Here is a 14,026-nt window from a genome sequence, read left to right as displayed (position 1 = left end):
CCTCCCTGTCCCTGCTAGCAAAATTCCTATATATCATTGACAAGACTCCATGACCTGCCCTGTCAACCCATCTGCACTGCTCAGCAAACTTCATATTTGACTGCACAATTACCCCCAGATAGTTTACACTTTCCACTTCTCTGAGTGTAATACCACACAGACATACATTTCTCTTCAGTTATTGCTACCCATATGTAGTACTAACATTTGTCAATGTTAAACTTCAGTTGCCACTTATCAGCCCATTTTCTAAACTTATCTAGATCCAGTTGGAGTAGCATACTGTCTTTACTGTTGTTAAAAACCCTGCCAACCTTTGTATCATCTACAAACTTGGATATTAAACCTGATATACCTTCAACAATATCATTGATAAATATACAAAACAACAATGGGCCCTGGGGAACTTCACTAATAACATTTGTCCATGAAGAGCAGTGTCCCTTGATTACCACTCTCTGTTGTCTCCCACTCAACCATCCCTTTATCCATTGTAGCAGCTTACCTCTTAATGCCATACCTCTTCAATTTGTACAGCAGTCTTCCATGTGCAACAGTATCAAAAGCTTTCCTGGAATCCAAGTATATGATATCAGAATTATTTTTGGCATTCAGTTTCTTTGTGACAACCTCATAGTATCCAATCAAATTGGTCAGAGAAGACCTCCCTTTAACAAACCCATGCTGTGTCTTAACTATTACTGCAGTCTTGTCTAGATGATCCTGCAATGCTTCTTTACCCAATGATTCCATTATTTTCCCTGGAACACAAGTTAAACTAACAGGTCAATAGTTACTTGTGTCATCTTTTGAACCCCCTTTGTGAATTGGTGATACATTTGCACAACTCTAGTACACTGTGACCTCCCCTGAGTCCAAGGAAGCTCTCATAATTATGGCTAAGGGTTTGCTTACTTCATTTGCTGCCTTCTTTAATATAACGATATATCCCGTCCACCCCAGGTGCCCTTTTTATGTGTATCTTCAACAATTTCTCCTCCACTTTGCTCTCAGTTATTACAAAATCACTTAGCTCCCTGTTAGAGTTTAATAAACATCTGGCACTCCCCTCATTGGATAACTCCTCATGTGTGAATGTACATGCAGAATACTCATTCAGTTTATCAGCTACATGAGCATGATCATCAATATTCAACCCATCTATGTTAAGTGGTCCAATCTGATTCATCCCTTTCCTTCTAGAGTTTACAGAAGTAAAGAACCTGTTGCTGTTTTTCTTTGCATCCTTTGCCAAAGATTTCTCATCATCAGCCTTTGCCTGCCTGCCTGACCTCCTTTGTGACTTGATTACAGACTAGTTTATAGCTGACATAGGCTTCTGTGTCACCTGATACCTTATATGCATCCCATACATTTTTCTTCTCTGCCACGAGCCTCATTAATTCAGCTGACATCCATTTATGCCTAAACCTTGAACAGTATTTCCTTTCCCTTTAGCCTTGATGGTAGAGTTACATCTTTAAGTAATTCCCACATCAGTATATTGTGATCACTGTCACCTAGTGGTTCCTTTATCTGCAAATTCTTAATGCATGAATAATCAATTCTGATAATCAGATCAAGAGTATTATTCCCTCTGGTTGCCCTTCTAACATGTTGCTGTAGAAAATATTCATCCAATAAATCCCGAAGCAGTCTCTCCTGTTAAAGAAACATTGCAGGATCATCTAGTCAAGATTGCAGTAATAATTGAGACCAGCATAGGTTTGTTAAGGGGAAGTCTTGTCTGACCAATCTGGTTGGATATAATGACGTGGTCACAAAGGAACTGGATGAATAAATAATTTTGATATCATATACTTGGATTTCAGGAAATCTTTTGATAGTGTTGCGTATAGAAGACTACTGTATAAATTGGAGCAGTATAGTATTAAGGACAAGTTGCTACAATGGATAAAAGGACGGTTGAGTAGGAGAAGTCAGAGAGTGGTAATTAATGGACACTGCTCTTCATGACGAATGTTATTAATGGTGTCCCCCAGGGTTCACTGTTGGGCCCATTGTTGTTGTTTTGTGTATTTATCACTGATATTGATGAAGGTATATCAAACTTAATGTCAAAGTTTGCAGATGATACAAAGGTTGGCAGGGTTGTTAATGACAGTAATGGCAGTGTGCTCCTGCAACAGGATCTAGAAAAGATGGGGAGATGGGCTGAGAAGTGACAACTTAAGTTTAATTACTTTGCATTGACAAATGCAAAGTACTGCATATGGGTAGAAGAAAGCCGAGAGAAAAGTACCAACTGTGTGGTACTACACTTAAGGTGGTAGAAAATGAAAAAGACCTGGGAGTAATTGTGCAGTCAGTTATGAAGTTTTCTGAGCAGTGCAGAATGGCTGCCAGGACAGCTCGAGGGGTTTTGTCAATGATATATAGGAATTTTGCTAGCAGGAATAAGGAGATGATAATCGCATTATATAAAGTGATGGTTAGACATCTCGAGTAATGCATACAGGTCTGGAAGCTTCATTTTAGGAAGGATGTAGAGTTGGTAGAACGAACACAGAGAAGGATAACAAGAGGGCAAGGGGAACAAAGGGGTACTCTTATGAAGAAAGGCTTTAGTTCTGGAAATTGCAGCTTCTGGAGATGAGGCACCTGGAATGTGATCTGATTGAGGTGTAAGGCCTTGAATGGATTGAACAGGCTCAGTGCTGATGGGATTCTTCCTCTTGCTCAAATTTGGGGGGCATAAACTGAAATTGAGGAAAGATAGTTGTTGAATAGAAGTGCAGAAATTTGCCTTTAGCCAGCGGGTAGTTGATTGCTGGAACATACTTCCATCTTTCGTTGTGGAAGTTGATAGCTTAAATAAATTCAAAGAAGAAGTGGACAAACGTTTGGAGCAAGTGGATTGGTGAAATGGGAAGGTTTTTTTTTTTTTTTGGCTGATGGCATATGATGCCATCATATGCCTGTACTAATGTTAATGCTATAGTGCAGAGAAGGGCAATCTGAGTGGTGAAGGGAACAAAAGGGTGCTCTCACTGAGAAAGGGCTTCAGTTCTCCTAATTGTAGTGTCTGGAGACTATGCACATGCATGGAGATCTGATTAAGTTGTTTAAGCCCTTGAATGGATTGAGTAAGCTAAACGTTAAGGGCATTCTTTTTCCTTCTGAGGCTATACACATGTGGGGACATAAATACAAGTTGAGGAAGGATGGTTGCAGGATAGATGCGTGGAAATTTGCCTTCAGTCAGCGTGTTTTTTTTTTTTTTTTTGGCAGATGCTTTTATAAGTTTGCTTTCTTGAACCATTTGCCACTACTAATACTATTTACTCTTATTTATTATTAATTAATCAATTAGTAATTAATTGGTAACAAGATAATTAGTTTTTTGCTTTTTGCTTCTGTTAATCACAGGAAAAAAAAAAATGCTTAATTTAAGAAATAAAAATGCAATATGCTTGGTAATTAAAGCATTACATTCATTAACTAACTTGTTTATATTCAGGGTGAACCTTACAAAATTGAAGAAGATCTTACTGTCATTCCCACTCCTGGTCATACTTCTTCTGATGTCAGTGTCGTTGTGAAGAATACTCCATTGGGAACAATTGTAATAGCAGGTAGTTTAAGTTTACACTTATGATTATTATAATAGAGTGAAACCTCTCTAAAGCAGCCACCCCACTGAGTCAGAAGAAAGTTTCAGTGTACAGAGGAGATCATTTTAGGTGACTCTGAAGAGAGCATTGTAGCCAATTTTAACAATTTGGAAAAATTAAATTCACTGTAACTGTAATTCTTGCACATTTTTGTTTCATTGATTATCATTGTACATATTTATGTTTCAACTAGTTAACTTTTAGTAAAAAAAAATGAATATTAATTGCTTTGTGTTTTTGATTTTGACATATGCATAATGTGAATTTATGCTCATATAGAATTATTTTTAATTATAACAGGTTATCTTCCCCCACCCAACTTTAACCAAAATCCTTCTCTTTTTAAATATATGTATGCAGTCCTGACACAAACAACAAAAAAATTACTTTCTTAAAAATGAACACACAACCAGTCTAATGCATAGGAAAATTTGGATGAGCAAAACCTGATTACACGGGCAAATTTCTTTGGATGTGGCTACTTAAATGATTGCCATTTCTCACTGCCAGTTGAAAGTGGTATTTATTTGTTAGCAATGGAAAATTGCCATTGTAGCTCAGTTAAAAGGTGGACCCTAATGTTGCGAAAGTAGTTATAAAAGTAATGTTAAGGATCACAGAATTTTTATCGGAGTTACCAAAAAATGTATTATAGCAGTATAATATATATATTTTTAATGTGACCCTAACCGAACACCTTCCCCTCCAGTTCTGGCAACAGCATCTTTCAATTGATAATTTTATTACCTTGCTAAGTAATGTGTGTGAGTGGAACTGCATCAGACAGTCCAAATGAAGATTGTAAACATTCTGCACCAGCAGTGATGGGTTTGAAAGTGACGTATTGTGCAACCTACTCTTTGAGTAATTAGTGCCACTATGAAGAGTCATTCCCTTTTAGAGAGGTGTGCGTTAAGAGAGATTTCACTGTGATGCCATTGAAAACATTCATCAGTCATGACTTTCATCCAAGCATCTTCTTCCTCACTGTGCAAATGAATTTAAAGGCTTTCCAAAAGAAATGGAAAGCATTGTTGAAGAAATCTCACATTGGAAAGGACCTTAGTTTTAATGAGTTAGACACAACCAAACTGTTCAAAAATTAATTGAATCCCATTCTAAAGAACTGAGCAAAAGCGATCTTTTAAATTTAGGTACCCAATGAGTGTACAAAGCTGCTGATTGTCAAGGTGATGCAACTTCTACCCACAAGAAAGAGGTCACTCGAAAGGAGATTTTTCACACTACTGAAGTTTTTAAGCAGCAATGCTTAGATGCTGGCCCTGATGTAGAATGCAGCAGTCAAATTTGTTGAAAAGATTCCTTATCGACATACGTACAATAAGAGGAAGAAGGAGAATACACATCAAACTACACTTACTAAATTTTATTTAAAAAAGTGGAATATTTTCCTTTATTTAATTAACTTTTAATTTTGCTTATTTTTTATTGTGCTTGGTAATTATAATTTGTTGAAAAATTTTTAAAAATACAGTACTGTATATTTTCAAGAATAAATAAAAAAAGTCACGGAACCAATTACATTATTTTCCATAGGTTATTAAGTTCGATTAATGCGCTTTTGATTAGTGCGGCACTTTTGTGAGAAGCACTAATTGAGGGATTGCTGTAATGTGTGATGTCATACGCGGGTAATGGGGGGAGTTTGGATCAGTTGCCATGCCAGTTGGAAAGTTATAGCTCAGTGGTCATATGTGGTCCAGGCCTCCTGCACTTTCCTGTCCATAAACTTATGGGCTATGGCTTGTGTTGCCATAGTTATGCCAATCACACTCTCATGCAATGTACTGCTGCAGACAGATTGTGTGGCTGGTTTAAGATCATAAATGAAGTTGTGGCAATGAAATCTTCTAACTACTGTCTGTTCAATGCCACTGTTCTGTCAGGTGTGTACTATGCCATGGGGGGGACCTGCAGTTTGCATCCATACTGACTAGTACTTTGGTAGCTGATAAAAGGCTTATTGCAGTACTTAAATAGTGGATGGGCTGCAGTAAAGTGATATAGCATGGAACGAGCCAAGAGGAGAGATTATATGATCACAAGCTGCGTGCAGAGGCTGTTTTCTTTAGTAACTGTAATTTGTTTGTTTCTGATGATTATTGCTGCCCATGAGGTTTCTGATACAGACTGTCTCTTCTGTTCTTCCATGACCACTCTGTGGGTTCTCTGGGCATTTAACTGAAGGAATTTCAAGGTCAAGTACTGGTTATGATTATAATGATTATAGATTATATCCATAATTAACCTTCTGTTTGTACTGGTTCACTGCCTTCAAGTAGCTCAGGCATTTAGTATCCCTTACTGAATGATTGAAGGCAAGTCCTCTGCAACTGGAGCATTTTGCTTCCCGAGTTTTTTTGCAAGTATTATAATCGTGTCCAGAGATTGCACAATGGCCACACGTGCTCCATTTTTTTGAGTGTAGGTGTGGGAGATGTGCCCAAATTTCAGGCAGCAGTAGCATTTGGGAAGTAGCATATAGGAAGTGCTTCCTATATCTGTGGCTAACAGATATAGGAAGCCTATATAAATTCTTTGTTGTGTGGATAATAAATGCCATACTCCAGGTGATAATTCAGCTATTCAGTTACAATTCTGAATCAGTCTTGACTTGGTACTATATTTCAGGATAAATTCTGAACTTAATTGTTCCTCTGTTGTGTGTTACTTCAGGTTTTTTCTCATATATTTCAGATAAAAATGTCCTGCTTAGTTTTGGGTTTATCAATATCAAAGATGAGAATATTATCAAGCCAAAGTTTACCTCAATATAGTACGTAGAACACTCCCGTACGATGTTTTGTTGTTTGTTTGTTATTTGGTTTTTAGGAGCATTAGCAACTAAGGCCATATTGCTCCGGGAATATGCTGTGGTCATTTCCTGACCTTTCCACATCTTCCGTATTTGGTGGTGACGGGCTCGAACCCCGGTCTAATCAAGAAGCGTGTGCTACACACTGCTGCTCCTTCCCACCTGGCTATGGAGGCGCCTTTCTGTATGATACCCTCCAGAAATTAAAACGAAAAAAATCGACAACTTACCGGTACATTAGAGTAAAATATAAATAATTAAAAAAACCAATTTAACACAATTCAAATCAATTTAAAACGATTAAAAATCAAATTAACGCAATTAAAAGAATCTAACGAAAATATTCAAAACGATTTTCCTTCCTGAAGCTGACAACGGTTTTCTACCGTATGTCGTGATCACAGGAACGAAAATTACCGAATCGGGTTAAACCTGAAACTCAAATAGTGATTATTTGTCTTCGCGCATGCGTGTAAAGGTCCACATATTGGAGATCAAATATGGCCGTCTAACATTAACACAATTCTTGTGTAATTTAATTTCTACGGTTTCTGCAATTAATAGTCACGTATAATTACGTTGAACATTAATTTTATTGATAATGTTTTTCGTTAATGGCATGAAAGGCTAATTCTGACGCTGCTGAACGAGAAGCACGAACTGAGGCTTCATGTTGATTTACACGAATATTGAGAGAAAATTGCGTTGAACCTTGGTAAGACGAGTTGCAATCACCGCAAGAAATGTTGTATACCAGATCATTAATTTGTGTTGCGAACGCGGAAAGAACCGAGTGATTGTTCAGTATAGTGTGTAACTTCCGTATTGGCCTGGCTACAATTTTAAATTTGGTATCTTTAAAGAATCTATTAAGCTGTTTGTGCCACTGTTCAACATATAAGACAGAAATAAAGTATTTTTTGATATTACTATTGTTGGTTGGTGTAGTATTTTGTATCCTATCCTTAGCCTGTACCCTAATTCAGTTTATTGTGGCAATGGAATAACCCCTGTTTAAGAACCTGCTAGTTAATATTTTTATTTCTGAGTCCAAAGCAGATTCCGTCGTTGAATATTTATAGGCATTTAGAAATTGATTAAAGATAATCGATCTTTTGTATGTGAATGGGTAATAGCTATTATAATGTAGAAGCATACTGGTGTTTGTAGGTTTTTGATAGATGCTTAATTGTATTTTATTCGAGTCCCGGGCAAGCGTGAAAATTAGAAAGTTTAATGACTTTGTATCCGTATCCTCCCTTTCCAATGTAAATTTGAGTCTAGAATGAATATTATTAAACGAATGTAAAATGTCTTGAATAGTACTACTATCAGTAATAACTAGAACATCGTCTAAATACCTCCCATAGTATGTGATACGGGGTCGAAAAGGTGTCAAATGTATATGCTCAATCGTTGAAAGATAGATCTCTGACATTAAGCCACTAAGGCTCAAACCCATTGGCAATCCAAAAATTTGTTTGTACACCTTGTCTCGAAAGGTGATGTAGTTGGCCTCAACTAACAGTTTAAGTGAAAAATTTTCTTAATAGGTAGCTTTGTATAATTAATTGGTGTCGAGTTTTTATTTAACATATCCTAAATAATATCTAATGTGTATTCAACGTTTACATTCGTATATAACGAGAAAACATCTAGTGAGAATAAATTGTCATTGTCGCCGAGTCTACAGTCGTTAAGATTATTAAATAATGTATCGTAGTTCTTAATCCCAAATTGTATTACCTGTCTAAAGGGTTTTGTAATGTTATATACATGTGTGGCTAAGGATGAAAATGCCGAGTTCCTGTAGGAAACAATAGGTCGAATAGGAAATCCAGTCTTGTGTAATTTTACCTGACCGAAAAGTGCAGGAATATTGTATGTTCTGGCCTTCAATTCCTTTAACTGAACGATAGTAATGTAGTCGTTTTTTCGATACGTGGTTAACATTGTATTGTATTGATTGACCAAATTGGTAAACAGTGCCGGGTCTACTTCAAGATAAGTGGAGGTATCTGAAACAACTGAATCCAACTTATTAATATAATCAGGTTTATCTAGTATTACCACTATATTTCCTTTATCTGCCCTCTGTATAATAATGTCCTTATTTCCCCAAAGTTCTCGTAAAGCTGAACTGTCATGTGTATTCATTTTAGGAAGTTGCGTTTCTTTTATGTTATTCACTACTTGGTTAACTTGTTGAATAAACACATCTTTTTGTGGAACATTACGAAGTCCAAATTCAATATCAATTACACATTGTTTTTTAAGTAGTTTTCGAGGTGGTAAATTATAATTTAGTCCTTTGGATAAAAGTGAAATCTGATACTGCGATAGCATACATAAGGAAAGATTTGTAACCTGTTGATATGTCGGTTCGTTGAATACTGGGTGAGGGGGTGTTCGTGAACTAGCTGACATAGTCTGTGGTAGTACGTTGAGTGTCTGTGGGGGGGGGGGTTGTCACCCAACTCATATGAACTTGGTCGCAAGCCCCGCGACAATGTGTTAGAATTTGCATGAACGTGTCTTGACCTATCCGATAATGTTTTCAACTTATTAATATGTCTGTTTTTTTATTTCTGAGGCCTGTGCTTCCCTTCTCAAATCTATGGAGGTCTTCAATACAGACCAATCGTTCGGATGTAGATAATTTTTTAATTTATCGCGAAGCTTCCTAACCTGGGAAAGGTATTTTTGTTTATTCGAGTATCGAGATTTTAAGGCAAGCTTAACAATATTACGCAATGTCGCCAGTGTTAGTTGTTTTATGCCTGAAATTTTTTGATTTAAATTAATTATATTTTACTCTAATGTACTGGTAAGTTGTCGATTTTTTTCGTTTTTTCCCGTTTTAATTTCTGGAGGGTATCATACGGAAGTGTTCTACGTACTATATTGAGGTAAACTCCTCTTATTATTTTACAAATATGATTACATCTGTATTCTGAATCTTTCTAAGGCCTTTTATTTTTACATTTTTGAACTGTTCTTCCAAGTTCTTGGTAATTGCCTGTTTGATTACTTCCCTGTAATGGTCTAGAGATTATAGCATTGTCATCTTTTCATTGTTTTTTAAGCATTTCTTGCTTCTTGACACTCTTTTCAGTTGATTGATTGGCTTTAAGGACTTGAGCATATGACTGAGACTGCTGTCTCTGTCATTCTCAAACTCTGAGTGGATGGATAAGTGAAATGAATTTTTTTTTTTTTTTTCTTGATGCTGTATAAGCTTGCTTTCTTGCATCATTTTCCATTATTAATACTAATGCTAAACTGTTATAACCATGTTACAACAGTTAACATGGTTATAAAATGTTATAACCGTGGTATAACAAAATAATTGAAACTGACAATGGCTGGGACATCATGGTGGTTAACAAGGCTGCTGCAGTTCTTGTTCAGGAACCAGGACACAGAGTTAACTATGTTAGTATAACCACCGTCAGGACAGGTAACGTCAACGTTAGAGGCTTAAATAGCAATGAAATGTTATTAGCAGAAGAAGCTGATATGAGAAAAGCATGTATAATAATCAAGAGGACAAATACAGGTGACCTGCAGCAAAACAATAAGAATTAATTTATCCTGATTTAAGATACAGTTTGAGGAAGAGGGGAGCAATACCCTTAGAACTAGTTTGAAAAAAAAGTTTAACTGGGTGGAAAGCATTACCCAATACATTTATTTTATAGGCAAAATTTAATTTGATGGGAATTTAGATGATATAATTTGTTTGTTTCTTACTGTTCAGTTTCTCGGCCTTTTGGCTAAGATCAAAGTGTCCAGTTGATTCATTCCAGTGGATTCATTCACTTCTGAGGAGATGATAGGTGCTATAGAGCAGGCAAAGGATAGCCGATCACCGGGCCTAGATTTTTATTGAGGTAAAGGTGTTAAAGAGAGCATGTCAGATAAGAACAGACCTCTTTGTAAAAGCTTTTAATGGGTTGCTTGAGCAAGGTACCTTTCCCCAGGCATGGAAAGTGGCTCATAATAAAAAGTCCCGATTAATTTATCAGGACCTGATAATTTATTGCCAAGTGAGCCTGGTTCATATCGTCCCATAGCTCTGTTACCAGTTATGGCAAAAACTTATGAAAGATTGTGCATTAGCTGTTTGATGATTAGGTATGAATAAAGAAATATGTCCTCTGATAGCCAGTATGGCTATGAGAAAGGAAAATCAACAGAGGGTGCCATAACTAGAATGGTACGATATGTTCAAGAGCATGGACAATATGTACTGGGCTTATTTGTAGACTTTCACGGTGCATTTGACGTGTTTTGGTGGGAAGGCATATTGTCAAGAATAAGAGCAGTAGGGATCAATAATAAATTGTGTAATGTTTTTAGTTTATTTTAGTAATAGTAGTATTATTGTGAGAACTAACTACACAGAGATCTGTATAAGTGTGGAAAGAGGATGTCCTCAAGGCTGCGGGATCGGGCCTCATGCATGGTCTATAGTTTTGGATGAGTTTCTGAGTTGACACTATGTTGGAATTAATTTAATAGGGTATGCTAATGATCTGCTTATTCTTGTATATGGGAATGCAAGATCACAACTTGAAGATCGTGCTTCAGAGGTATTAAATGACTTAATATTGTGGGCAGATTCATATAAGTTGAAATTTTTGAAGGCAAAGTCAGTGCAGGTCCTATCAAAGGGAAGATAAGTTTGAATAGAAGTTTGCTTGTACGTGCTTACATTGGTATATGAGACTGTAGTCAAGTACTTGGGAGTGAGTGTGGGAGAGCAGATTACCTTTATTCTGCACAAGATTCATACATTGTATGCCAAGCTCAGACGAGTTATAAGGGTTGATTAGGGAATTAAGGGCAGAGCACTTAATACCTTATATGATTGTCTCTTTACACCCATCATTACTTATGCTTCGGTAGCTTGGCTGCATGTAGTATAACTAACATGACTGTTAAAAAGAACTTATTTCAAGCACAAAGGTTTGCTCTCCTTTGCACAACCAGGGCTCGTTGAACAGTTTCAACTGACGCACTGCAAGTGATTGCAGGAGGGCTTCCAGTGGATCTTTAAGTAATACTGAATGCATTAATGTATTTCACTAGAAAAAACATAAGGAGATCAATCTTGAATATAACTTCATGTCATGAGATGGGTAGAATCTATACTAAAGTAGATCAGAAATTTGAAAAAGAAACAATATTATATCAGTTGAAAGATATCTGGCAAGGTTGGTTGGTTTAGAGATTTATTAGGTGCATCGGAATTTGTGGCCATAGTGCACCAGGCAAGAGAGGTGGTAGTTCTCTGAGAAAGGTAGAGCAACATTTATGTTCCTACCAAATGTAAGAATTTTAGATGTAAGAAAGAAATCGTGGCAGCAATTTGTATGAATGCTGCATTTTTATTGACAGGACATGGCTTGGCGAATAGTAGGGCTTGGGATCCTGGGATCTCGAATACTAGGATCCCGGTCATTTTTTTTCAGATATTGAAATACTGGTATTGATACAAAAAATACCGGTTTTTCGGTACTAATTAAAAAAAAAATAATTGTTTATAATTTAATCACATAAAGGTTATAAAATCACCTTTATGTGATTATGATGTTGTTATCTCTACTAGCAAATGTTCGATAAATCATCGATAGGACACCATGCAACATTGTAACCTGTCCACAATTCTCGGACAACTTCATGTCTGACCGTATTGTAACTCCCAAGTCCCGTTCCTCCACTACTGATTTTAGTTCAACTCCGCCAAGTGTATAAGTTATTTTGGGGTTGCTGTTCCCCAGGTGTAAGACCTTGCATTTTGCTGAATTAAAGCATAGCTGTCACTTTTCTGACCATCCCGGAAGTCTATCTAGGTCACTCTGAAGAAGCTCTGCTTGGCGGGATGTTGGGCTCACCTTTCAGTCTCACTTTGCCAGGATGAGGCAGAAGACACACACGGTTTTTGGGCAGTGCGTCAGGAGCTCATTGGTGTGCATCAGCCAGCGCTGCTTGTTCGGCACATCCTAAGGTGTATTACGCCGATCCCTCTCTATGCATCAGAAATTTGGTCATCTGCCCCTGCTTCATACCTTCACAAGTATCTCAGTTTAGAGTACTGGTTGCGTAGATGGATGAACATGGTGGTAGGCCACCCCCTAACTATCTCCAGATCGATCCTACAGGCAAATCTGGGCACCACTCCCTGGAGACATCTCACCATGACAAAAAATGTCCTCACGATTTCTAACGGGGCGAATTGATGCTCCATCAGTATCCACATTAATCTTGGGTCCAACGCCTCCGTAGCCAGATGGGCAGGAGCAGCAGTGCGTAGTACATGGTTCTTGATTAGACCGGGGTTCAAGCCCGTGACCACCAAATATGGAGGATGCGGAAAGGTCAGGGAATGACCACCACATATCCCCGGAGCAACATGGTCTTAGTTGCTAATGCTCCTAAAAACCAAATAACAACAACAACAACTCAGGCCTGACGGGAGCACCCTGACTCCTGTCTCCCTTTGCGTCTTATGCTGTCAAGCATTGATTCCCTGAGGAACATGTTTACAGCCAATTGTCTTCGGATTTTCAATAAATTTAGGATACAGCCTGGTAGGTTCTGTGAAGACAAGCTCTACAGGAAGGAAATCCTCAAGAACTGCTACCAGATAATGAATCTACGAGACCCATCTGCTCCTGGACATGACAGACTTTTTTTTTTTTTTTAACTTGCCTATTTGTATTTCACAAAGACTTTGTTTTGTCTTCATGCAATTGTATATTTTGTATATTTAATCCTGTAAATGTCTCGGGTCGAGCACGCATGTACTCTTGTTTATTGTACATGTGTTCCCCGCACCTTAGTCTGTAAATATTCACACCCTTCTGGGGGGGGGTTTGGTACATTATAACCTTAGTTGCTAATGTGCCAATAAAACCCAACAACCAACCAACCAACCAACCCTTCTGGCACAGAAGCTGTCCTGGGGTGACCCAAAGTTTCTTGGGAAATAAACTGATTTTAATAATAATAATAATTTATATATGTGAAGAATTCCTTAACTGTACTTTTTGCTCTCTTCTTTATTCTTTATCCCTACTCTTTGCTCTCTCCCAGACTCTTGGCGTATTATAGCCTTAGTTGCTAATGCGCCAATAAAACCCAACAACAAACAAACATCTCCCAGACTCAGTAAAGATACTATAGTGAAAATTATACTTTGCTTAATAAAACATCTTTCTCCTCAGAAAATGATGAACATAATTCAACCATGGAAGACCAACATGAAACAGAACGTCAGTGTTCCGCAAATTCTTTCCAAAATAAGAAATTGCCTGACTCCAATGAGATTTTAAAACAGGGTTTCTTAACCAGGGTCCGTGGAAGGATTTCAGGGAGTCCGTGAGCTTGGATGGGAAAAAATCAACTCATTAATTTCCTTCACTTATGAATGTATGTATAAATTACAATTGTATTAGTTGTATCTATAGTCACCAATAGAAATAACAGATATTTTCATATCATATTATAGTTATTGCATATCTCGAAAAATCGCTTACGCTCATCGTTA

At 37.3% G+C, this 14,026-nt stretch overlaps 1 protein-coding gene across 1 annotated transcript in view; it reads left to right on the top strand.

The window, feature by feature from the left end:
* The window catches only part of LOC150091133 (metallo-beta-lactamase domain-containing protein 1), a 75,466-nt gene that overhangs the window by 42,808 nt on the left and 18,632 nt on the right, over positions 1 to 14,026 (top strand). Inside the window, exon 4 of the mRNA XM_090382180.1 lies at positions 3,482 to 3,596. Coding sequence (XP_090238306.1) covers positions 3,482 to 3,596 — 115 coding nt within the window. The remainder of the gene's footprint in view (positions 1 to 3,481; positions 3,597 to 14,026) is intronic.

This window comes from Mastigoproctus giganteus, chromosome 1 (assembly GCF_048544385.1).
Source record: "Mastigoproctus giganteus isolate SK-2022 chromosome 1, ASM4854438v1, whole genome shotgun sequence".
Lineage (NCBI taxonomy): Eukaryota > Metazoa > Arthropoda > Arachnida > Uropygi > Thelyphonidae > Mastigoproctus > Mastigoproctus giganteus.
Note: the sequence above shows the minus strand (reverse complement) of the source record. Positions and strands in the feature narration are given on the sequence as shown.